Here is a 24,828-nt window from a genome sequence, read left to right on the forward strand (position 1 = left end):
TTATTTGCTTATTATATAATAATTCTTTGTTATGTGAAATGGGTATATATACAGATATATATATATATATACACACCTATAAACATACACACACACACACACACACACACACACATTTTATATATATATATATATATATATATATATATATATATATAATATATATATATATAATATATATATTCCCATGTAAAATGCACCAAAATATTTTTAATTTCTTTTTTCATTTGACTTTTTATCCCTTACCTGCCCCCACTCCATGTAGTATTTATATATATTTTTTGGAGTGACGATGTTTGTGCTCACCCAATCACTAGCATTGCCTCATGGCTCTCTTATTTTGGGAGTGGCCTAAGTCAAGTGGCCCAGGCTCTCACCCTAATGCTGTATTTGCTTGGATGTAATCACACACAGAAAGGGGATTCCAAATGATGTACTGTACTTATAATCAGTGAATCGGAAATGATGTTCTAACTCACTGTTTACAAGGATCCGCTTTCTACCTCACTACACTATAGAAAAATAAATGGAAGGGGCGGAGGAAAGCTCACAACTCTAATATATATATATATATATATATATATAGTATATATTATATATATATATAATATATATATATATATATATATATATATATATATATATATATATATATATATATATATATATATATATATATATATAATGTCCCAACCAGGGGGAAAAAAGAATAGAGACCCCCCGAAAACTGAAACTTGATGCAAAAGGGTATCTTTATTCAGCCAGGTTGCCAAACAGCAGGTGCAGGTTCAGATGAACACCTGACGTGTTTCGCGCATGCGTACATGTGCTTCATACCAGCAAACTAAAATGTAATATAGGCAGTTTACATCATGGGAATGTGAGGTAGGTTCTACATGTACATTTATAAACTACATGATTTACCATGCACATCTTAGTCATCATGGGACTAGCACAGTTAATTGGATCAGCCAAGGTTAAAGGGACACAGGAACCCCAACATTTTTCTTTTGTGATTCAGATAGAGCATGCAATTTTCAGCACTTTGTAATTGACTCCTATTATCAAGTTTTCTTCATTCTCTTGCTATCTTTAATTTAAAAAAGAAGTAAATCTAAGCGTTTTTTTTTTTTTTGTTTCAGTACTCTGGACAGCACTTTTTTATTGGTGGATGAATTTATCCACCAATCAGCAAGAACAACCCAGGTTGTTCACAAAAAAATGGGCCGGCATCTAAACTTACATTCTTGCATTTCAAATAAGATATCAAGAGAATGAAGAAAATTGTATAATAGGAGTAAATTAGAAAGTTCAGTGGGTTTCAGTGTCCATTTAAAACACACAGTAGCAAGTAGGATCAATAGTCTTAAAATTGGCATGCTCTAAAAAATTACAGCATGTAATTTCTTTCAACTATAATGGCCCTGTTAAGTAGCTTAAAATTGAAATACTTTTAAAGGTAAAATAAAAAAATGGTGCATGGAGAATCTATTAGTTTAATGTTTATATAAGGACGCAAAATCCAAGCAAATGTTAAGAGATTTGGTGTTAGAATGAGTTCCAAATAGATTTAAAACCCTTTAAGGGACACAGCTTTCAGTTGCTCAATTGGTTTTATGACGGAAAAATTCCGTCATATGTCCTTAAAGGTTAATATACAAGGAAATGTGTTCACAAGAAAGATCTATATGTAAAAGGTTTGTGGCGATTTCTTTACGTTAAACCAAGCAAATAACATTCATGTAAACCTTTCCGATGTTCCATATAACGGTGACATTTCTTTGCTCCACAGTTAAAAATGAGTTACGAGCTAAATGCAATAAAGTCAGTTGGGTACTGAATGAAATGCAAGCGTTTATTCACTTTAGAGACTTATATTTTACCTATAGTGGTGTGCTCAAGAATACAAATTTAAATAGTGGCAATATAAATTTGTATTACCTGCCACGTAAAATACTATATGTAATACTGAAAAGTGTTTGTCTCGCCTTATGTCCAGAAGTGTAACAAATGGCTATAAACAAGTTACAGAGCTTTTTTATTTGATATATATTCTGCAAGAAATCTGCCAGGCTCAAAATGACGTTTTAAAAATGCAATTTTATTGCATTTAGGTTCTTTGTCTTAGAAGTCAATAAAATTGCTTAAAAGGGACATAAAAGTGCTTGAACACAGAGTATTTTATTATTGCAATGTTGCTGCAACAGGGGTTAAAAACACGTTAAAGGGACAGTCTAGTCAAAAAACATAATTTATGCATACCTGATAAATGTATTTCTCTTTGTAGTGTGTTCAGTCCACGGGTCATCCATTACTTGTGGGATATTCCTTCCCAACAGAAGTTGCAAGAGGATCACCCAATCAGAGCTGCTATATAGCTCCTCCCCTCACGTGTCATCCAGTCATTTCGCCCGAAACAAGACAAGAAAGGAGAAACCATAGGGTGCAGTGGTGACTGAATGTTTTAATTAAAATTTAGATCTGCCTTATAAAGACAGGGCGGGCCGTGGACTGAATACACTACAAGAGAAATAAATTTATCAGTAAGCATAAATTATGTTTTCTCTTGTTAAGTGTATTCAGTCCACGGGTCATCCATTACTTATGGCATACCAATACCAAAGCTAAGTAAACAGATGAAGGGAGGGATAAGGCAGGAAACTTAAACGGAAGAAACCACTGCTGTAGAACCTTTCTCCCAAAAACAGGCCTCCGAAGAAGCAAAAGTGTCAATTTGTAAAATTTCGAAAAGGTGTGAAGCGAAGACCAAGTCGCAGCCTTGCAAATCTGTTCAAACAGAGGCCTCATTCTTAAAGGCCCAGGTGGAAGCCACAGCTCTAGTGGAATGAGCTGTAATTCTTTCAGGGGGCTGCTTGTCCAGCAGTCTCATAGGCTAAACGTATTATGCTACGAAGCCAAAAAGGAGAGAGAGGTTGCCGAAGCTTTTTTGACCTCTCCTCTGTCCAGAGTAAATGACAAACAGGGAAGAAGTTTGACGAAAAATCTTTAGTTGCCTGTAAATAGAATTTCAGGGCACGGACTACGGTCCAGATTATGCAAAGTCGTTCCTTCTTTGAAGAAGGATTAGGACATAATGATGGAACAACAATCTCCTGATTGATATTCCTGTTAGAGACTACCCTTCGGTAAAAAACCCAGGTTTAGGTGCGGCAGAACTACCTTGTCTGAATGGAAAATCAGATAGGGAGAATCACATTGTAAGGCGGATAACTCCGAGACTCTTCGAGCCGAGGAAATAGCCATCAAAAACAGAACTTTCTCTTGTTAAGTGTATCCAGTCCACGGATCATCCATTACTTATGGAATATATTGCTCCTTCCCAGACAGGAAGTTGCAAGAGTCCACCCACAGCAAAGCTGCTATAATAGCTCCTCCCTAACTGCCATATTCAGTCATTCTCTTGCAAGCCTCAACATAGATAGGAGGTCGTGAGAGTCTGTGGTGCTTTCTACTTAGTTTATTCTTCAATCAAAAGTTTGTTATTTTTTAAATGGCACCGGAGTGTGCTGTTTATCTCAGGCAGTATTTGGAAGAAGAATCTGCCTGCGTTTTTCTATGATCTTAGCAGATGTAACTAAGATCCATTTGCTGTTCTCACACATTCTGAGGAGTGAGGTACTTCAGAGGGGGAATGGCGTGCAGGTTTTCCTGCAGATAAGGTATGTGCCAGTAAAATATTTTCTAGGAATGGAATTGACAAAGAAAATACTGCTGATACCGAAGTAATGTAAGTAAAGCCTTAAATGCAGCGTAGCGACTGGTATCAGGCTTATTAATAGAGATACATACTCTTATAAAAATGTGTTTTAAAAACGTTTGGCTGGCATGTTTAATAGTTTTTTAACGTACATTGGTGATAACACTGTAATGTTGGTATAGCCTTAAATGCAGTAAAAGCGACTGGTATCAGGCTTATTAATAGAGATACATACTCTTGTAAAAATGTGTTTTAAAACGTTTGCTGGCATGTTTAATCGTTTTTTAACATATGTTGGTGATAAAACTTATTGGGGCCTAAGTTTTTTCCACATGGCTGGCTTAAATTTTGCATAGAAACAGTTAACTGAAGCTTCCCACTGTTGGCTGTGGCAGTTGTTGTGTCTGTTTTTAAAACGTCTATGTCGTTTTTTGATCTGTTTTTTGCATTAAGGGGTTAATCATCCATTTGCAAGTGGATGCAATGCTCTGTTACCTTATTACATGTACTGTAAAAAATTTCGTTTGTTTTACTGCCTTTTTTTTTCACTGTTTTTCAAATTTTGACAAAATTTGTTTCTCTTAAAGGCACAGTAACGTTTTATATATTTGCTTGTTAACTTGATTTAAAGTGTTTTCCAAGCTTACTAGTCTCATTATTAGTCTGTTCTAACATGTCTAACATAGAGGAAGCTCTGTGTTCATTATGTTTTAAAGCCATGTGGAACCCCACTTAGAATGTGTACCAGATGTACTGATTTCATGTTAAACAATAAAGATCATTTTTTGTCTTTAAAAACATTATCACCAGAGGATTCTGTCGTGGGGGTAGTTATGCCGACTAACTCTTCCCCACGTGTCAGACCTTTTGACTCCCGCTTTAGGGGACTCACGCTCAAAATGGCGCCAAGTACATCAAGGGCACCCATAGCGTTTCTTTTACCAGGGGATTCTGTTGAGGGGAAAGTTTATGCCGACTAACTCTCCCCACGTGTCAGACCCTTCGACTCCCGCTTCAGGGGACTCCCGCTCAATGGCGCCAAGTACATCAAGGGCGCCCATAGCGTTTATTTTACAAGACATGGCAAAGGTGGTGAATAATATTCTGGCAGCAGTATTAGTCAGACTACCTGAAATTAAAGGAAAGCAGTTAGCTCTGGGGGTAGATACAGAGCATACAGACGCTTTAAGAACCATGTATGATACTACCTCACAATATGCTAGTCTGTGGGTGATTTTTTTTGACTCAGGGAAGATGATTTAACCTGATTCTGATATTTCTACATTTAAAATTTATGCTTGAGAACCTCCACTTGTTGCTCAGGGAGGCTTTGGCTGCTCTGAATGAATGTGTACAATCGCAGGGCCAGAGAAATTGTGTAGACTGGATAAATAATATGCAGTGCCGGTGTGTACTGATGTTTTTCCAATACCTAAAGAGGTTTACTAAAAATTTTTTAATAAGGATGGGATAGACCAGGTGTGCCGTTCTCTTCCCCTCCTATTTTTTAGAGAATGTTTTCTAATAGTTACCACCACACGGGACTTCTGGCAGACAGTTCCTAAGGTGGAGAGAAGAGTTTCTACTCTAGCTAAGCGTACCACTACCTCTGATGAGGACAGTTGTGCTTTTTAGGGATCCAATGGATAAAAAATGTTTATTCAACAGGGTTTTATCCTGCAGCCCCTTGCATACATTGCTTCTGTCACTGCTGCTGCGGCGTTCTGGGTTGAGTCTCTTGATGAGGCTTTACAGTTAAGCGACTCCATTGGATGAATATATTTGACAAGCTTATGCTAGCCAATTCCTTTGTTTTCTGATGCCTTGTTCATTTGACTAGACTAACGGCTAAGAATTCTGTTTTTTTACTATACTGGCGCGCAGAGCGCTATGGCTTATATCATGGTCAGCTGTCGTGACTTTAATAAATAAGCTACTTAACTTCCCTTCAAAGGGGCAGACCCTATTCGGGCCTGGTTTGAAGGAGATTATTGCTTATATCACTGGAGGAAAAGGTCATGCCCTTCCTCAGGATAGGTCCAAATCAAGGGCAAAAAAAAAAAAAAAAAGTCTAATTTTCGTGCCTTTTAAAAACTTCAGGGCAGGTGTGGCATCCTCTTCCTCTAAGGCAAAACAAGAGGGAATTTGTGCTCAGTCCCAAGGCGGTCTGGAGACAATCGGACCTGGAACAAAGATAAGCAGGCCAAGGAGCCTGCTGCTGCCTCTAAGGCAGCATGAAGGAACGGACCCCTATCCGGTAACGGAATCCTATAGGGGGCAGACTTTCATTCTTCGCCCAGGCGTCGGCAAGAGATGCCCAGGATCCCTAGGGATTGGAATTTATATCCCAGAGATATCTTCTGGATTTCAAAGATTCCCCCCCAAAAAAAGGGGAGATTTCGCCTTTCACAATTATCTGCAAACCAGATAAAGAAGGAGGCATTCTTACATTGTGTACGAGATCCATCCAGTTCCAAGAGAGGAACGGGACAGAGTTTTTACTCAAATCTGTTTGTGGTTCCCAAGGAGAGGGAACCTTCAGACCTATTTTGGATCTAAAGATCTTAAACAAATTCCTCAGAATTCCGTCATTTAAGATGGAAACTATTCGTACCATCTTAACTATGATCCAGGAGAGTCAATAGAGGACTACAATGGATTTGAAGGATGCTTATCCTCACATTGTGATGCATAAAGATCACCATCGTTTTTTCAGGTTTGCCTTTCTAGACAGGCATTACCAGTTTGTAGCTCTTTCCTTTGGGATATCTACAGCCCCAAGAATCTTTATGGAGGTTCTGGGGTCGCTTTGGCGGTCCTTAGACCGCGGGGCATAGAAGTGGCCCCCTTATTTAGACGACATCCTGATACAGGCGTCAAACATCCAAATTGCCCAGTCTCATACGGACGTTAGTACTGGAATTTCTGAGATCACATGGGTGGAAAGTGAACAAGGAAAGAGTTCTCTATCCCCAATCTCAAGGGTTTCCCTCCTAGGGACTCTGATAGATTCTGTAGAAATGAAAATTTACCTGACGGAGTCCAGGTTGTCAAAGTTTCTAAATTTCTGCCGTGTTTTTTCATCCCATCCGCGCCCTTCGGTGGCTCAGTACATGAATGAAATCGGCTTAATGGTAGCGGCAAGGGACATAGTAACCGTTTGCACGTCTACATTTCAGACCGCTGCAACTATGCATGCTCAGTCAGAGGAACAGGGATTACACAGATTTGTCCCCCTGTTAAACCTGGACCAAGAGACCAGAGATTCTCTTCTCTGGTGACTATGTCGGGTCCATCTGTCCAAGGGTATGACCTTCCGCAGGTCAGATGGGACAATTGTTACAATAGATGCCAGCCTTTTAGGTTGGGATGCAGTCTGGAACTCCCTGAAGGCTCAGGGATAGTGGACTTAGGAGGAGACCCACCTTCTAATAAATATTCTGGAACTGGGAGTGATATTCCATGCTCTTCAGACTTGGCCCTCAGTTAGCAACTCTGAGGTACATCATACTCAGTTGGACAATATACACGACTGTGGCTTACATCAGCCATCAAGGGGGAACAGAAGTTCCCCTACGATGATAGAAGTCTTACAATAATTCACTGGACAGAGACTCACTCTTGTCTATCAGCTATCCATATCCCAGGTGTTGAGAACTGGGAGGTGGATTTTCTAAGTCGTCAGACTTTTCTTCCGGGGAGTGGGATTTCCTCCGGAGGTCAAGACCAAGCAGGAGAGGGCTTTGGTGTTTTTGACAGCGCCTGCGTAGCCACGCAGGACCTGGTATGCAGATCTGGTGGACATGTCATCCTTTCCATCACGGTCCTCTGCTTCTGAGACAGGTCCCTCTACCTCAGGGTCCTTTCAACCATCTAAATAGAATCAATCTGAGATGGACTGCCTGGAGACTGAACGCTTGATGTTATCAAAGCATGGCTTCTCCGAGTCAGTCATTGATACCTTAATACAGACATGAAAGCCTGTCTCTAGGAAAATTGAACATAGATATGGTGTAAATATCTGATTGTTTATGAATCCAAGGGTTACTCATGGAGTAAAGTCTGGATTCCCCAGGATATTATCTTTTCTCCAAGATGTTTTTGAGAAAAGGGTTGTCAGCTAATTCCTTAAAAGGGGACAGATTTTTACTCTGTCTATTTTTTTGCACAAGCGTCTGGCAGGTATTCTAGACGTTCAGGCATTTGGTCAGGCTTTGGTTAGATCCAAGCCTGTGTTTAAAACTGTTGCTCCGCTTATGGAGCTTAAACCTGATTCTTAAGGTTCTTCAAGAAGTTCCGTTTGAACCTTTTTTGTTCCATAGATATCAATCTTTATCTTGGAAAGTTCCTTTTGGGTAGCTAATTCCTCGACTCGTAGAGTCTCCAAGTTATCTGTGTTACAATGTGATTCTCCTTATCTGGTCTTCGTACGGATAAGGTAGTCCTGCGTACCAACCTGGTTTTTTTTCTAACAAGTACATCACTCAAGAGATAGTTGTTCCATGCTTGTATCCTAATCCTTCCTCAAAGAAGGAACATCTATTACACAATATTGGACGTGGTTTGTGCTTTAAAGTTTTACTTACAAGCTACTACAGTTTTCATCAAACGTTCACCTTGTTTGTTGTCTATTCTGGGACAGAGGAGAGGTCAAAAGACTTCAGCAGCCTCTCTGTCTTTTTGGTTAAAAAGCATAATTCATTTAGCTTATGAGACTGCTGGACAGCAGCCTCCTGAAGGGATTACAGCTCATTATACTAGAGCTGTGGTTTTCACTTGGGCCTTTTTTAAATGTGGCTTCTGTTGAACCGATTTACAAGACGGAGTCTTGGTCTGCGCTTCATACTTTTCAAATTTAACAAATTTGATACCTTGCTTCTTCGGAGGCTATTTTTGGGAGAAAGGGTTTTTTACAGGCAGTGGTAACTTCCGTTTAAGTACCTGCCTTGTCCCTCCCATCATCCGTGTACTTTAGCTTTGGTATTCGTATTCCATAAGTAATGGATGATCCGTGGACTGGATACACTTAACAAGAGAAAAACATAATTTATGCTTACCTGATAAATTTATTTCTCTTGTAGTGTATCCAGTCCACGGCCCGCCCTGTCACTTAAGGCAGGTAATTTTTTCATTTGAACTACAGTCACCACTGCACCCCTATGGTTTTTCCTTTCTCTGCATGTTTTTCGGTCGAATGACTGAATATGGCAGTTAGGGGAGGAGCTATATAGCAGCTTTGCTGTGGGTGGACTCTTGCAGCTTCCTGTTGGGAAGGAGAATATATTCCATAAGTAATGGATGATCCGTGGACTGGATACACTACAAGAGAAATAAATTTATCAGGTAAGCATAAATTATGTTTTCCAAGATAAAAGTTTAATATCAATGGAATGAAGGGGTTCAAACGGAACTCCTTGAAGAACTTTAAGAACCAAGTTTAAGCTCCACGGAGAGCAACAGTTTTAAACACAGGCTTAATCCTAGCCAAAGCCTGACAAAAAGCCTGGACGTCTGGAACTTCTGCCAGACGCTTGTGCAAAAGAATAGACAGAGCAGAAATCTGTCCCTTCAACGAACTAGCAGATAAGCCCTTTTCCAAACCCTCTTGTAGAAAGGACAATATCCTAGGAATCCTAACCTTACTCCATGAGTAACTCTTGGATTCGCACCAATATAAGTATTTACGCCATATCTTATGATAGATTTTTCTGGTAACAGGCTTCCGAGCTTGTATTAAAGTATCAATAACTGACTCTGAGAAGCCACGCTTGGATAAGATCAAGCGTTCAATCTCCATGCAGTCAGCCTCAGAGAAATTAGATTTGGATGGTTGAAAGGACCTTGTATTAGAAGGTCCTGCCTCAGAGGTAGAGACCATGGTGGATAGGACGACATGTCCACTAGGTCTGCGTACCAGGTCCTGCGTGGCCACGCAGGCGCTATCAGAATCACCGATGCTCTCTCCTGTTTGATCTTGGCAATCAGTCGAGGCAGCAGCGGAAATGGTGGAAACACATAAGCTATGTTGAAGACCCAAGGGGCTGCTAGAGCATCTATCAGCGCCGCTCCCGGGTCTCTGGACCTGGATCCGTAACGAGGAAGCTTGGCGTTCTGGCGAGACGCCATGAGATCCAGATCTGGTTTGCCCCAACGACGAACCAGTTGAGCGAACACCTCCGGATGAAGTTCCCACTCCCCCCGGGATGAAAGGTCTGGCGACTTAGGAAAGTCCGCCTCCCAGTTCTCCACGCCTGGGATGTGGATCGCTAACAGGTGGCAAGAGTGAAACTCTGCCCAGCGAATTATCTTTGAGACTTCTAACATCGCTAGGGAACTCCTGGTTCCCCCTTGATGGTTGATGTAAGCCACAGTCGTGATGTTGTCCGACTGAAATCTGATGAACCTCATTGTTGCTAACTGAGGCCAAGCTAGAAGAGCCCTTGAATATTGCTCTTAATTCCAGAATATTTATTGGGAGGAGTTTTCTCCTCCTGAGTCCACGATCCCTGAGCCTTCAGGGAGTTCCAGACTGCGCCCCCAACCTAGAAGGCTGGCATCTGTTGTTACAATCGTCCACTCTGGCCTGCGAAAGGTCATTCCCTTGGACAGATGGACCCGAGAAAGCCACCAGAGGAGAGAATCTCTGGTTTCTTGATCCAGATTTAGTAGAGGGGACAAATCTGAGTATCCCCATTCCACTGACCTAGCATGCATAACTGCAGCGGTCTGAGATGCAGGCGCGCAAAATGGCACTATGTCCATTGCCGCTACCATTAAGCCGATTACTTCCATGCACTGAGCCACTGATGGGCGTGGAATGGAATGAAGGACATGGCAAGCATTTAGAAGTTTTGACAACCTGGACTCCGTCAGGTAAATTTTCATCTCTACCGAATCTATAAGAGTCCCTAGGAAGGAGACTCTCGTGAGTGGTGATAGAGAACTCTTTTCCACGTTCACCTTCCACCCATGCGACCTCAGAAATGCCAGAACTATCTCTGTATGAGACTTGGCAATTTGAAAGCTTGATGCCTGTATCAGGAGGTCGTCTAGATACGGAGCCACCGCTATGCCTCGCGGTCCGTAGAACCGCCAGGAGTGAGCCCAGAACCCTTTGTAAAGATTCTCGGGGCCGTAGCTAACCCGAAGGGAAGAGCTACAAACTGGTAATGCCTGTCTAGGAAGGCAAATCTTAGGTACCGATAATGATCTTTGAAAAAACAATGAACCAAATCAGTTATAGCAACCAAATTTTCACAGTAAATGTATTAAGTTAGCAGAGCATTGCACCCACTTGCAAATGGATGATTAACCCCTTAATACCCAAAACGGATAATAATATAGAAAAAAAAAAACGTTTTTTAACACAGTCAAACACACTGTCACAGGTCTGCTGTGACTGATTACCTCCCTCAAAATGACTTTTGAAGTCCCCTGAGCTCTCTAGAGACGTCCTGTGTCATGCAGGAAGAAATAGGAAGACAGAGACTGAATTTTTACTGCGCAAAAAAGCGCTAAAATAGGCCCCTCCCACTCATATTACAATAGTGGGAAGCCTCAGTTAACTGTTTCCATGCAGAAATATAAGTCAGCCATGTGGAAAATTCATGCCCCAATAAATTTTATCACCAAAGTACCTCACAAAAACGATTAAACATGCCAGCAACCGTTTTAAACATCTTTTTCTTTTATTTTTTAAAGAGTATGTATCTCTATTGATAAGTCTGATACCAGTCCTTATACTGCATTTAAGACTTATTACATTACTTCAGTAATAGCAGCATTTTCTTAGTCAAATTCCATTCCTAGAAAATTACTTTACTGTATATACATTAATCAGCCTGATGCCAGGTCACTTCCACTGCATTTAAGGCTGTACTTACATAACATCGGTATCAGCAGTATTTTCTTAGTCAATTCCATTCCTTAGAAAAATATTTACTGCACATACCTTATCTGCAGGGGACCCCGCACGCTATTCCCTTTCTGAAGTTACCCCACTCCTCAGAATGTGCGAGAACAGCCAGTGGATCTTAGTTACGTCTGCTAAGATCATAGAAAATGCAGGCAGATTCTTCTTCCAAATACTGCCTGAGGAAAAAAAACAGCACACTCCGGTGCCATTTAAAAATAACAAACTGTTGATTGAAGAAATAATTAAGTATAAAACACCACTCTTCTTTCGCGACTTCCATCTATGTTGAGTTGCAAGAGAATGACTGGATATGACACGTGAGGGGAGGAGCTATATAGCAGCTCTGCTTTGGGTGATCCTCTTGCAACTTCCTGTTGGGAAGGGAATATATCCCATAAGTAATGGATGACCCGTGGACTGAATACACTTAACAAGAGAAATAGACTTTCATGATTCAGGGAGCATGCAATTTAAAACAACTTTCCAATTTACGTTTATCATTAAACTTGCTTTGTTTTCTTTGCTGAAAGCTAAACCTAAGTAGACTCAAACTGAATTCTAAACTGTTAAAAAAGCACCTCTTATCTCAGCGCATTTTGACAGTTTCTAAAAGTTAGACAGTGCTAGTTTGTGTGTGCCATATAGATAACATTGTGCTCAATCCCGGAGAGTTATTTATGAGTCAGCACTGAGTGGCTAAAACGCAAGTCTGTCAAAAGAACTGAGATAAGGGGGGCAGTCTGCAGAGGCTTAGATACAAGATAATAACAGAGGTAAAAAGTGTATTAATATACTGTAACTGTGTTGGTTATGCAAAACTGGGGAATGGGTAACAAAGGGATTATCTATCTTTTTAAACAATAGAAATTCTGGAGTAGACTATCCCTTTAATGTGAAGATAAACTGTCAGATTTGAGATTTTAAAATATTAAAGAAAATCAGTAATGAAGGTGATCTATTTTAAAGTCACCTTTCAAAACATACTAATTATTTTAGAAAATGAGTTTTAATAATCTGGTTTAATCCCTTTCTGACCACCTCCATAAGAAATTTATTTTTAAGCCTTGACGGACACATTTTAAACTCAAATAATTTACCATTATTTTAAGGTCAACTCCAGAGTAACAATGCAGTACTGAGAGCTAGATGAACACAGCTTGGGAGCCAATGACAAAAGGTATATGTGTGTAACCACCTATCACCATCTAGCTCCAATACTGCATTGCTGTTCCTAAACCTACCTAGGTATGCTTTCAACAAAGAATACAGAGAGAACAAAGTCAATTTTATAACAGACTTAAAAGGAACAGTATACACTAGATTTTGCTATGCACAAATTTGTAGATGATCCATTTATATAGCCCATACCGTTTGTTTTTTTTGTTTGTTTTTTTTAAATGGATAGTTTTGTTTATTTTTAAATAACATTGCTCTGATTTTCAGACTCCTAACCAAGCCCCAAAGTTTTAGGAGAATACTGACGTATACCTACTCCAGCTTGCTTCTGTTTATATAAAGGGTCTTTTCATATGCAGGGGGAAGGGGGGGAGTGTCATATTTCCCACTTGCATTGGGTGTTCCAGTAACCTTTTAAACAGAGCTAAACTGGAAGCTTCTAAGTAAGTTTTTTAACGGTTTTATACTGGATTTTTATACCAGTATATGTGCATATTATTCTTTATAGTAGTGTCTATTACATGCAGTTATATGAAAATTGGTGTATACTGTCCCTTTAAAACTTAAAAGTTTCTTGAAATGACATGCTCCATCTGAATCTAGAAACTGTAAAATTCTATTTTTTTAATCACTGTATTATCTAGCTTTAATATCCAGTTAATTGAAACATTGTATTCAAATTGTATAAAGATATGCAAAAATGGCAATGAAAATGCAGCAATCAAGATTAATTGTAAATATAAGTGGGTTGTTTATCATTTTTTAAAAGGCCATGTTTTCAAGCGCTGTAATTTTTAACCTGTAGTTATGTCCCTTTAAAATATGACTGCATCACAGTGACAGATGGCGGATATGACTATGCCGTGATCGTAGTAGCTACTGCAAACCAAGCAGCATTTTTGTGTTTTGGTCACATTTGTTATGGATGTTAAGCATTTGGATGAACAGAGACAGCATTTTAGTTGGCCAGCACTGACAAGGTTATTTTCACTGAAACATGACATGTGCCTACTTTGGATAGGATAGATTCACATTTTGTTATAAGTGCTAATTTAAGATATGCGCCGGATTGTTTAACCAAGCTGGCAGAGAACACGCTACTCTCTTCAATGAATGACAGTGCAGCAGCGTTACATGCAGCCATAATTGGTGTTAAACATCAGGTTGACGCCTTTGATGTTACTATTAATTTAAATCATTAAAAAGTAATGTCTCCTTAATTTTACTTCAAGTAAAAATCCATATATGCAGAATTCCACAAAATTCCAGAATTATTCTGAAATCCAGACCATTTTGTTAATATTTTCCTAGAAGTAAAATTATACAAATCTGAATTTTAACCCACCAGTGTTATAAACGTCTCTACCTGCATATTTGGTTTGGTTTCTTTGTTCAAAAATGCAAATACTAATCTATATCCATGTAAAACATCACCTGTTACCTTTCTGATTACAGCACTGTACTATCTTTTTGATGGTATTATGCATACAAAAATATAAAAAAAATCATATAAAAATACCTTTAAGTCACATGAATAAACTTTATTATGACTTGTAAATTTTTGGCTAAATGACACAACATATTGTTGTTTACAGTTGGTCCCATAATCCTCTCCAAGCTGTCCCGTTTTACAGATGCAAATATATAAATGTTCCAAAATCCAAACTATTCCGAAATCTAAACCTTTTCCGGTCCTAAGCACTTTGTTTTGGTAGATTTTACATATATTTTCTGTTGCTACTAATGATAAAAAAATGTTTTCACTATCATAAACATAGCAAAATATACTGTTATTGATGATGAATTGCATTTACAAATTGCTACAAAATGATGGCATTATATATTTTTTACAGATTGTATTGCATTTGATTAGTGGTGACTCTCGAAATGCCTTTCCTGGTGATTCTGTAAAAGTATAAGTGAGATTTTTATATATTTAGTTAGTTATTTTTTTTTTTTTCTTTTTGGTTAATTTCATTTCTATTTAAATTTAACAATAAAAAGGAGACATCATGTGGTGGCAAACCAGTTAGGAATACAGAAGGTTATTTTCGTGAACAAAAGGTATTGCAAAAATTATGTCAGCATCACAGATTTCCAGTGGTAAATTAAATTCGTCCATAAAGGATCAAAGATGATGGTAATAAAATACTTCCACCGAGGAATATTCTGTTCGATCTCAAGGAACTGATCGTTTATGATGAAAAGAACAGATCATGATTAAAAGGAGAAAAGGAATATGGAAGTGTGTGAGGGATAAAGAAAAATCCATAAGGGAATCCCCTAAAGGAAGGAAAATTAGATGACTGATTTAAAATGTACGTAGATCAGGAGTTCCGAAACAAAATGTTTTGTTTTTTTTGTTTGCTTTTTGTTTTAAATAAATTATGCTCGCGGTTAAAAAATATTATGCTCAAGATATAGCAAAATATGCCGACAATTCCATTGGTAGCCATGAAATCTTCCAGCACCTTGTAAATTAGTTTTTTTTTGTTTTTGTTTTTTTAAAAAAAATATGTATTTATTGAGGTTTTGCTTAAACAATACAATTTATATGGAATATCATATCATTATAACAAGCATGAGTGGTGTATTCCATTTTAACAGAGTCTCTATAGATACAAAGAAAAAATTCCCAATATGGATATTCTAATAGTAGAGACTGGAACCCCTTTTTCTTTTTTCTTTGTTGTCCTTTTCAACATAAGCCAAAATTAAGAAATCAAATTATCACTTTTGAACCTGTAAACTTAGAGTAGTAGAGTAATGGACATTTTAAATGATAGCAAAAATGAAAGTATCAGTTTACTGTGTAAAGGATATGATGAGATAAGTAAATATATTGCTCTGAATACCCAAGCAGTCCTGCTACGGTAGATATAAGAGAACAAGGTTAACATCAAGACATACTGCAAGGGTTATTAATAAAAACTGTAGTGAGGTTGCGGCACAAGAAAAATATAAGCCGCATGAGTAGCCCTCCTAAATTAGGAGGTTCATTATGTGTGGAGGGGAGGTGGTAAGATAAATATAATAAGCTGAGGAGGTCTTTAAAATATAAAATGCCTAAGCCCACTAAATTAGCTTCTGTAAAGCAATTAGTTCAAGACTATTTTAAAGTATCTATAAGGTTGAACCAGAGAACGGCACTCAGTATTCTAGGAAACTATTGTTGGACCCCCTAGTAAAAAAGAAACTTAGAGGTCTGTTTGCAACACATTGTTAAATTTACTATTCCTAGGGGATGTGTAGTATAGATGAGATATGCATGATTGTAAACGGTTATAACCTAAATCAATTGTGCATAAAATATTTGCTATATATAAAGTATAATTAAACCAATATTTCCCTCTAGTAGTAAAGCGCAGCAGCAACATCTTCTACAAGTGGATATAATTCTAAACCCATGCTCCACAATGTAGTGCACATGGGAGCAAATTATCATATCAAAAAGCACCCAGAACCAACCAACAATCCTAGAACATAAATACAAAACGTAATGGGGAATATGTTATAAACAGTTGAATGGATCGTGTTGCACGCTGACTCCATTAAATGTATAACCAAGAATATACATATTGAGCAGCCTTAAGCGATAACAGTATAACATTGCCTGAATCGTCTAGGCATATAGAACTATGCACTACCTAAAACCATAAGCTTGCCACTTAACAATTATTCTATAAACATAGGGAGTCACTGAACTATAAAACAAGTACACTGTTCAAAAAATAAGTGGAAGGGTATAGTCCCACAATAATTTAACACATGTTCATCTTCATAGCCAAATTATAAATAAAGCATACACATACAAGTTAGGCATGGAGTCCAATAATCGTGTTAGTCCCTCTGTGTAAGTTAGAGACTTGAAAACACCCTTTAGCCTTGAACATTATGCCATACTATGCGCCATGAGTTTAGACTTAGCCCACTCCGACTTTCCTGGAGCAAAAGTAAAAATAGTCTCCATTTGCCTCAAGAGTTATGAACCAGGGAAAATGAGGTAAATTTCGCTGCTTCCGTACAAAAAAGAGTGGTAACGATACCTCTTATGTTATGGCTACTAGAGAAATGCTGCAAATGGCGAGATGATAGTTAATGCTGGAAGCGTCAGAACACTTTAAGATCCCTCTAGAACTCTGTCCTTCCGTGCCATCCGGAGCAATTGTGTAGGTAAGATCTCCTCTTGCCTGGATCCGAAAGGTTACATGGGAGGCTGTGAGCCCAGTATGGTTCTTTGCATTTTCACGAATAAGCAGGGAATGCCGGGGCCCCAAAACATCCCCGCCTGAAGTATACTCCTCCTTGGGATCCGGAGCTATCTCTGTCGGAATCTCACCATTCTCTTCTGGTTCCGCAGCTCCGTCCAGGGCAGTAGCAAGCTTGGTGTGATGGTGGGTTAAAAGCCCGCTAAGCTCAGTAAGTAATCGTCGAATGTCCGCCATGGGGATTGTGTGACCACGAGGGTGATAAAATGGCCGTCACCTGAAAAGATCCCCAGCAGACTACCCAGACTTGAGACACAACTAATAGGTAGATGGCAAATATAATGTCCTCCAGGTAGTAGGTGGAAGTAGAATGAGTATGCCAACTGTTTTAGAAGGTATTTGTGAAGCAAATCCGGTTTTAAATTAATTTTTAGTCAAATTCAGGCAGGAGCTCTAAAATTTGCGACCTCTCCTGTACGCTGCTGGCTCCGCCCCCCCCCCATTAGTTTTTTTTTTAATTCACTTACCTCACCTAAATCATCATATTGACATCACAGACCATTCGCCTTTTGAATGCGTGTTAATGATCTTTTTACAATAATACCATGCGTAGGAAAGGTGGTCAATATATCTTTGTAAGGCAAACCCAAGCTAAAGTATAACCTAATTGGAAAAATCTCCCTCCCTAATGATCCTAGAAAACAAACTATTTCAGGTAGCTGGTCTATTTTTATGATCCCAGGCTTTTGTGTATTATACCGTTCTAGTGTGCTTAGGAAATACTGAAATGTGCTCATGATTTTACAATCGTGCACACTAAACAGCAAATTATTTTCTGTAAAGTGATGGCACGATAAGCTAAATTGTAAGCAGAATTTGTTTATTTATGGGCAAAGTTACACAAAGTGGCCACTGCAGGGCTCCTCAGAAATTAAAAAAAAAAACACTACTCTGTATTAGCATGTAAACCATGGGGCTGAAATGAGTGTATACGAATTTAAAGTGTGGCGATATTCCTGCCACAGAACACTGATAATACATAAACGACTTAGATGCCATCATTTAAGGGAGTCGGGATCACCAGTTCCCCTCCTCATTGAAGAAGTTTGAACAAATAGTTTATTTTACATTCTTGAGAATGTAGGATTTAGTCTTCTCAAATCTGCCTAAAATCTTCTTGAAAGTTGAGGAAAATCTGGCCAGGATAACTGAATTGCGTTCTTGACCATAAAAACTAAAAGATCTCCAACATTTTCACATGCTATGAAGCATTGAATGAACTACTGGGAAGGATGCAAGTACCACCATGGAAACGTTATGTACACCTTTTCCTTAAAGGTACACTAAACACATTTCATGCACCTTCCTCTAATTATGGGTGCCACAATTTTGGAACCTAGGCTTTACTGTAGGTATCTGAAAAAGAGTTACTTTACATGTACACTACAAACACATCAGTGATGGAATGCAATTAAAGCTAAATTTCAATATGACAGCACCCATGACTAGAGGGAGATATGGAATAACCTCAATAGTATGCTTATAAAATGTATTTAGTATTTTCCCTTTAATGAGAACACATGATGAAACAAAACGCATAGGCTCTGAAAATGTTCTCACTCTTTAAGGTATAAAGTATCACCCAGATTAGTTTCCCATCTAAGCTAGACAGACTGGTTCATAAGAAGCTCATATTTCTTGATGTGGGCCACGAACCTTGAAATTACATTGTTCTGTCATCCCTCTTCTAGGTCGACATATCTGAACATAGAGGTATTCCCTTCTGAATTAGAAGATAAGTGAATAGGAGTTTTTGTGAGAATACAGTTCATAAACCACTGCATTTAGGTGAAAGTACCATATAAATTCCTGATCAGCACCAAATCAAAAATATAACTATCATTCAAAGAAGGCCTCTCTCTTCCCACCACGGTAAGGATAGAAATTAAGGCATAATTATGTAAAGGGTCAATTATAAACCATCAGATATTTGTCTCCATCTTGCTGCCATATAATTACATCATGTAGAAGACAAGAATCTTGAGTGTCCGTTATAACTATTTAGCTGGTTGCTTCTTGTGAGTATCATATGATCTCAATCACATGGTTATAGTGTCCAATCCCAATGCTCATTTTGGGCACAACATTTTGAAATGTTACTTTTTACACTGCTCTACTTATTGTTTCCCCATTGGTTAATTCTAGGTGCCAGTTAAAAACTCAGGCATGTTTGAGGGTATCCAAAGTTCAATATAAAGAAAAATCTCCTAAGTGGCAAAGTTAAAGACCACTATACACAGTAGAATAGCATAATAATAAAGAGACAATGCAAAAGCGCTTAGTTTGATTTTCAAATGAGTAGTAGATTTTTATTCTGACAAATATCAAAGTTAGTTACATTTTCCTTCCTAATGCATCATGTGACAGCCAAACAGGTTCTCTCACAAACATCAGATCAGCTAATCTCACAATAGAGTCTAAGCACTTTAGCTGTAGGTACCAAACCCCCAGCAATCATTTTGTTGTGGGTGTCTCCATTTTTATATTGTTATTACATTTTAAAATTACATACGAGAACTGCAGTAACTCTATAAGTTCACTTGAATAATTACATTTGTATGTTTGTCCAGCATTGAAAAATCAGACACGATCATACATACATTCTATTAGACACACAAGGAAAGCTAGACGTAAAACAGAGCTTTATTACAACTTTGAAGATGCTGATCATTTGTGCACTGGACATTTTTACATTTGGACTATTTCAGTATGATTCTAGACAGAACTGTTTCTCTCTCCTCTCATCTCTCTCTCTTTTATCTATAACTATATGTATAATTGGATATACAATCATTTTTAATGTTTCTTATTTTTATAAAATGCAGTCAACTTAAAAGGGACAGTCTAGTACAATATAAAATGTAGGGTATGCACTTTAAAACAACTTTCCAATTAACTTGTTGAAAGCTTAACCAAATAGGATCTTATGCTAAATTCTAAGCCCTTTAAGGCCGCCTCTTATCTCAGAGCATTTTGACAGTTTTTCACAGCTAGACAGTGCTAGTTCACGTGTAGATAACTATGCTCACTCCCATGGAGTTATTTATGAGTCAGCACTGATTGGCTATAATGCAAGACTGTCAAAAGAACTGAAATAAGGGGGCAGTCTGCAGAGGCTTAGATACAAGGTAATCAGAGGTAAAAATATATTAATATAACTGTGTTGGTTATGCAAAACTGGGGAATGAGTAATAAAGTGATTATCTATCTTTATAAACAATAACAATCTTGGAGTAGACTGTCCCTTTAAATTAATGTTATTTTTGCTCTGGAAAAAAAAGCTTTAAATTCTTCTGCTGATAAAAGCTAGCAACCTTAAAACAGCTGTCTGAAAGTGGTTTTGGTTTTGCTGCACTTACGCCATAAGGGAATTCTGTGGTGAGACACACAGTATGGAGGCAAAAACTTTAAGATATTGTATATCTCATTTGCATATATTTCCCAGAGTTCTCTGCTGCCATGGAAATAACGCATATAGACCATGTCTTTGGGAAGGCAAACAGGGATACTTGAATAGATGTCCTAATTGGCTATACAATAATGTTTGTCTTTATACACACATATATTACATATTTCTTTAGTCCTAAGCATATCACATATAAAAACCCAACATACCTCCCTTAGTTGTAAAACAAGAGATATATATATATATATATATATATATATATATATACATACATATATATATATATATATATATATATATATATATATATATATATATACATATATACATATATATACACATATATATATATATATATATATATTATATATATATATATATATATATATATATATATATATATATATATATATATACACACACATATATATATATATATATATATATATACACACACATATATATATATATATATATATATATATATATATACATATATATATATATATATATTTTTTTTTTTGTATATTGGGCAAAACAACTTTTTCTGACTATCCAATATTTTTCCCTTTTCTTTATTGATCAGATAGTTATATTAAAAAAGTAAATAAATATGAAAATTATATGTCATGAAAGATATAATTATTAAGTATGCCATAAATAAAATGTTCTAAGATTAATATTTTCACATATAAGAATGATTCTATGCATAGAGCGTGCGACATTTGCTAGTTTTGTGTCAGTGTGCAAGAATAGTAAATCAATGTAATACATTTTAACTAAATGCCTTTGAAACTACTCCATATTAAACAGCTCTTGTGTTTGTTTTTCAGTCATATGTATTGAGTGTGGGAAACCTCACTTTAACACAAATACTTCATCCTGCAAATAAAACAGTGGGTTTAGGCAATTTGTAGCATTTTGATAACCCAGGTTACATATTTTGCTTTTTGGCCTACTTAAAGGGATATGATAAAACCCAATTTTTTTTTTCAGGATTCAGATAGACCTTGCAATTTTAAGCAACGTTCTAATTAACTCCTATTATCAAATTTTCTTTGTTCACTTGGTATCTTTATTTGAAAAAGCTGGAATATAAGCTTAGGAGCTGGTCCATTTTTGGTTCATAACTCTGGGCAGCGCTTGCTGATTGGTGACTACGTTTAGACACCAATCAGCAAGTGCTACCCAGGTGCTGAACCAAAAAGGGGCCAGCTCCTAAGCTTATATTCCAGCTTTTTCAAATAAAGATACCAAGAGAACAAAGAAAATTTGATAATAGGAGTAAATTAGAAAGTTGCCTTAAAATTGCATGCTCTATCTGAATCATGAAAGTTTAATTTTGACTAGACTATCCCTTTAAGGAGCATGGGACAACAGTTTAATTTTGACTAGACTATCCCTTTAAGGAGCATGGGACAACACACTGTTTTTGTTGTGTCTGACAACATTTTCTGATAGCTCCACAATGAAAAAAACTTACTTTTGCCAATTGTACAATAAAACAAATCTACTCAGGCACGTTAGCTTAAAGGGACACTGAACCCAAATTTTTTATTTCGTGGTTCAGATAGAGCATGCAATTTTAAGCAACTTTCTAATTTACTCCTATTATCAATTGTTCTTCGTTCTCTTGCTATCTTTATTTGAAAAAGGCATCTAAGCTTTATTTTGGTTCAGGACTATGGACAGCACATTTTTATTGGTGGATTAATTTATCCACAAATCAGCAAGAACAACACAGGTTGCTCACCAAAATGGGCCGGCATCTAAACTTGCATTCTTACATTTCAAATAAAGATACCAAAAGAATGAAGAAAATTTGATAATAGGAGTAAATTAGAAAGTTGCTTAAAATGTAATGCTCAATCTGAATCACGAAAGAAAAATGTGGGTTCAGTGTCCCTTTAAGTATGCAGGTTTACAGAGATTGAAACTTAAATCCATAAATGCAAACAAGTCTATTGCTGCTTTCAAATGTTCACTCTGAAAAATCACATTTAGCAGAGGACTCTTTTAAAATATTGTTGTATTTCATTACATCCATAATTCCATAATACAGAGCGTGAGCAGGTATAGCCGCTATATACTGGACCAGAAGTCAACCTGTGTTTCATGTTTCACACTCAGAATGCTGCACTAATGAGTAACACAGCTTCTGGTGTCTGAGGGCTGAGGTCTAATGTACATGGCTGGCAGAGGGGCTCTTGGTTAGTTTAATTTATTACCAATAATAATAAATGTTACTAAATACTAAATTAATTATAAAACCTAATTCAAAAAGGAGATTATCACAAGTGGATACTTTATAGTATTATAAAGCAAAGTGTTCATATAAGGTTGTCAGCCCCATACAAGACTGTGAGAAAATGTATAGCAGCAGATAAACGCAATGCCTCCCCGTGACACTGTTTATTAGAGATGAGTTCCTGCGTCCTCATCTCTGCCACAACCTAAGAACTCCATAAAACAACACAGGCACTCCATAATCCAGGCCATTAGATAACCGTAACAAGGACCACTTAAAGGGACATGATACCCAAATGTTTTAGCACTTGAAAGTGATGCGGCATAACTATAAAAAAAAATATCTGAACATCTCTATGTTAAAATGGAAGCTATTTTATCTCAAAATGTCCGCAGTAGCCACATCCCAATGTAAAGGGACTTTAATCAGCCAATGAAAATGCTAGTCCCAGGACTTGCAATACAGTATGATTCTGGCATGTGAACACAGTTATGTTATTTCCCTCCTCCTAGTTTACATTTGAAATCTTGTGACCTCAGCACTGATAATGCTCATTGGCTGAGGTTTTTTTTTTTTCTTCCAAAATGGAGTTGACAGTATCATAGCATTTATTTTTGTGAGATGAAGAAAATTTGATGTAAATCATCTTCTTTTTTTTACATAAAGATGTTCATGTGATATTTTCTTGTCAGCTTTTTACAGTTATACTGCATCACTTTCAAGTGATTTATAGCGCTGCAGAATCTGTTGGTGCAGTGCAATTAACGGATATTAATTTAGCAAAGCATGTCTTTTTAAAAAAGTTTTTGTGTTTAGAAGGATTTATAACTAGCAATTAAACATTTTGCAGTCAAAATGCTAAAAGAATTGTACTATCAGCATTATATAATATCATAGCATTCAAAACATTCCCCTAAAGTTAAAAATGAAATATATATTACAGCAGCACCCTCTTGCTAACCATTGGGCAGTCAAGGGGTTAATCCTAATCCATTCTACTAAATGCTAATTTAAACTCTAATCCTATTGGATAACTTCTTGAATGGTGTCCTAATGGTGACATCCAGAATTTCTTAATATTCGATTGTGATATTTGGTGTCGCTGTTGTTCCAAAAACATTTTAACATCATAACCTTTAGAACAAATAAATAATAAAAATTAATTATTTTAACGCCTATATTTAACCAGTCACGGCCATGAAATTTGTGTTCTAAGGTCTGTGGTAACAAAACATTGTTATAAATCAACACTGTTCTATACTGAAGTCTTCTCACTAATCCTAAATACCTGGCTCTCCTGCTAAATGTACCTGATGTGAGGGACACTGTATCCTTCTCCCAGGACACCACGCTAACGTACTCCTGGACTGATGGGAAGGTGAGGCACTTGAAGACAGCCGCGCTGCCACGCATGGCACGTTGGTCCTCCACCCGCACTGTGTATGGTTCCCTGAAAACTAAGACAGAAACAAACATTAATGGAACAAAGGGTGGAATAGAACGTTCTGCAAACACACATTGATTCTGCATCTTATCCATGTGTCACGGATACAGCTCTGAATAAAAGATCCGCCCACTACTCGTTATTGCCACTACTTTCCACTAGATGAGACCTAGTTCATCAGTGTACGTGTCTGGAGCAATATATGGCAGCAGCTTTACGGGAATGAAGAGCACTAGATGGCAGCACCATTTTCATGCCACATAGTCCTCCAAACACCTACCTAGGTATCTCTTCAATAAAAATCCAAACACCTACCTAGGTATCTCTTCAATAAAAATCCAAACACCTACCTAGGTATCTCTTCAATAAAAATCCAAACACCTACCTAGGTATCTCTTCAATAGAAATCCAAACACCTACCTAGGTATCTCTTCAATAAAAATCCAAACACCTACCTAGGTATCTCTTCAATAAAAATCCAAACACCTACCTAGGTATCTCTTCAATAAAAATCCAAACACCTACCTAGGTATCTCTTCAATAAAAATCCAAACACCTACCTAGGTATCTCTTCAATAAAAATCCAAACACCTACCTAGGTATCTCTTCAATAAAAATCCAAACACCTACCTAGGTATCTCTTCAATAAAAAT

At 37.4% G+C, this 24,828-nt stretch overlaps 1 protein-coding gene across 1 annotated transcript in view; it reads right to left on the reverse strand.

Annotated features, from left to right (window-relative positions):
• Positions 1-24,828, reverse strand: part of DSCAML1 (DS cell adhesion molecule like 1) — a 391,456-nt gene that overhangs the window by 298,362 nt on the left and 68,266 nt on the right. Inside the window, exon 3 of the mRNA XM_053691135.1 lies at positions 24,042-24,188. Coding sequence (XP_053547110.1) covers positions 24,042-24,188 — 147 coding nt within the window. The remainder of the gene's footprint in view (positions 1-24,041; positions 24,189-24,828) is intronic.

The sequence above is a fragment of the Bombina bombina genome, chromosome 8 (assembly GCF_027579735.1).
Source record: "Bombina bombina isolate aBomBom1 chromosome 8, aBomBom1.pri, whole genome shotgun sequence".
Classification (NCBI taxonomy): Eukaryota; Metazoa; Chordata; class Amphibia; order Anura; family Bombinatoridae; genus Bombina; species Bombina bombina.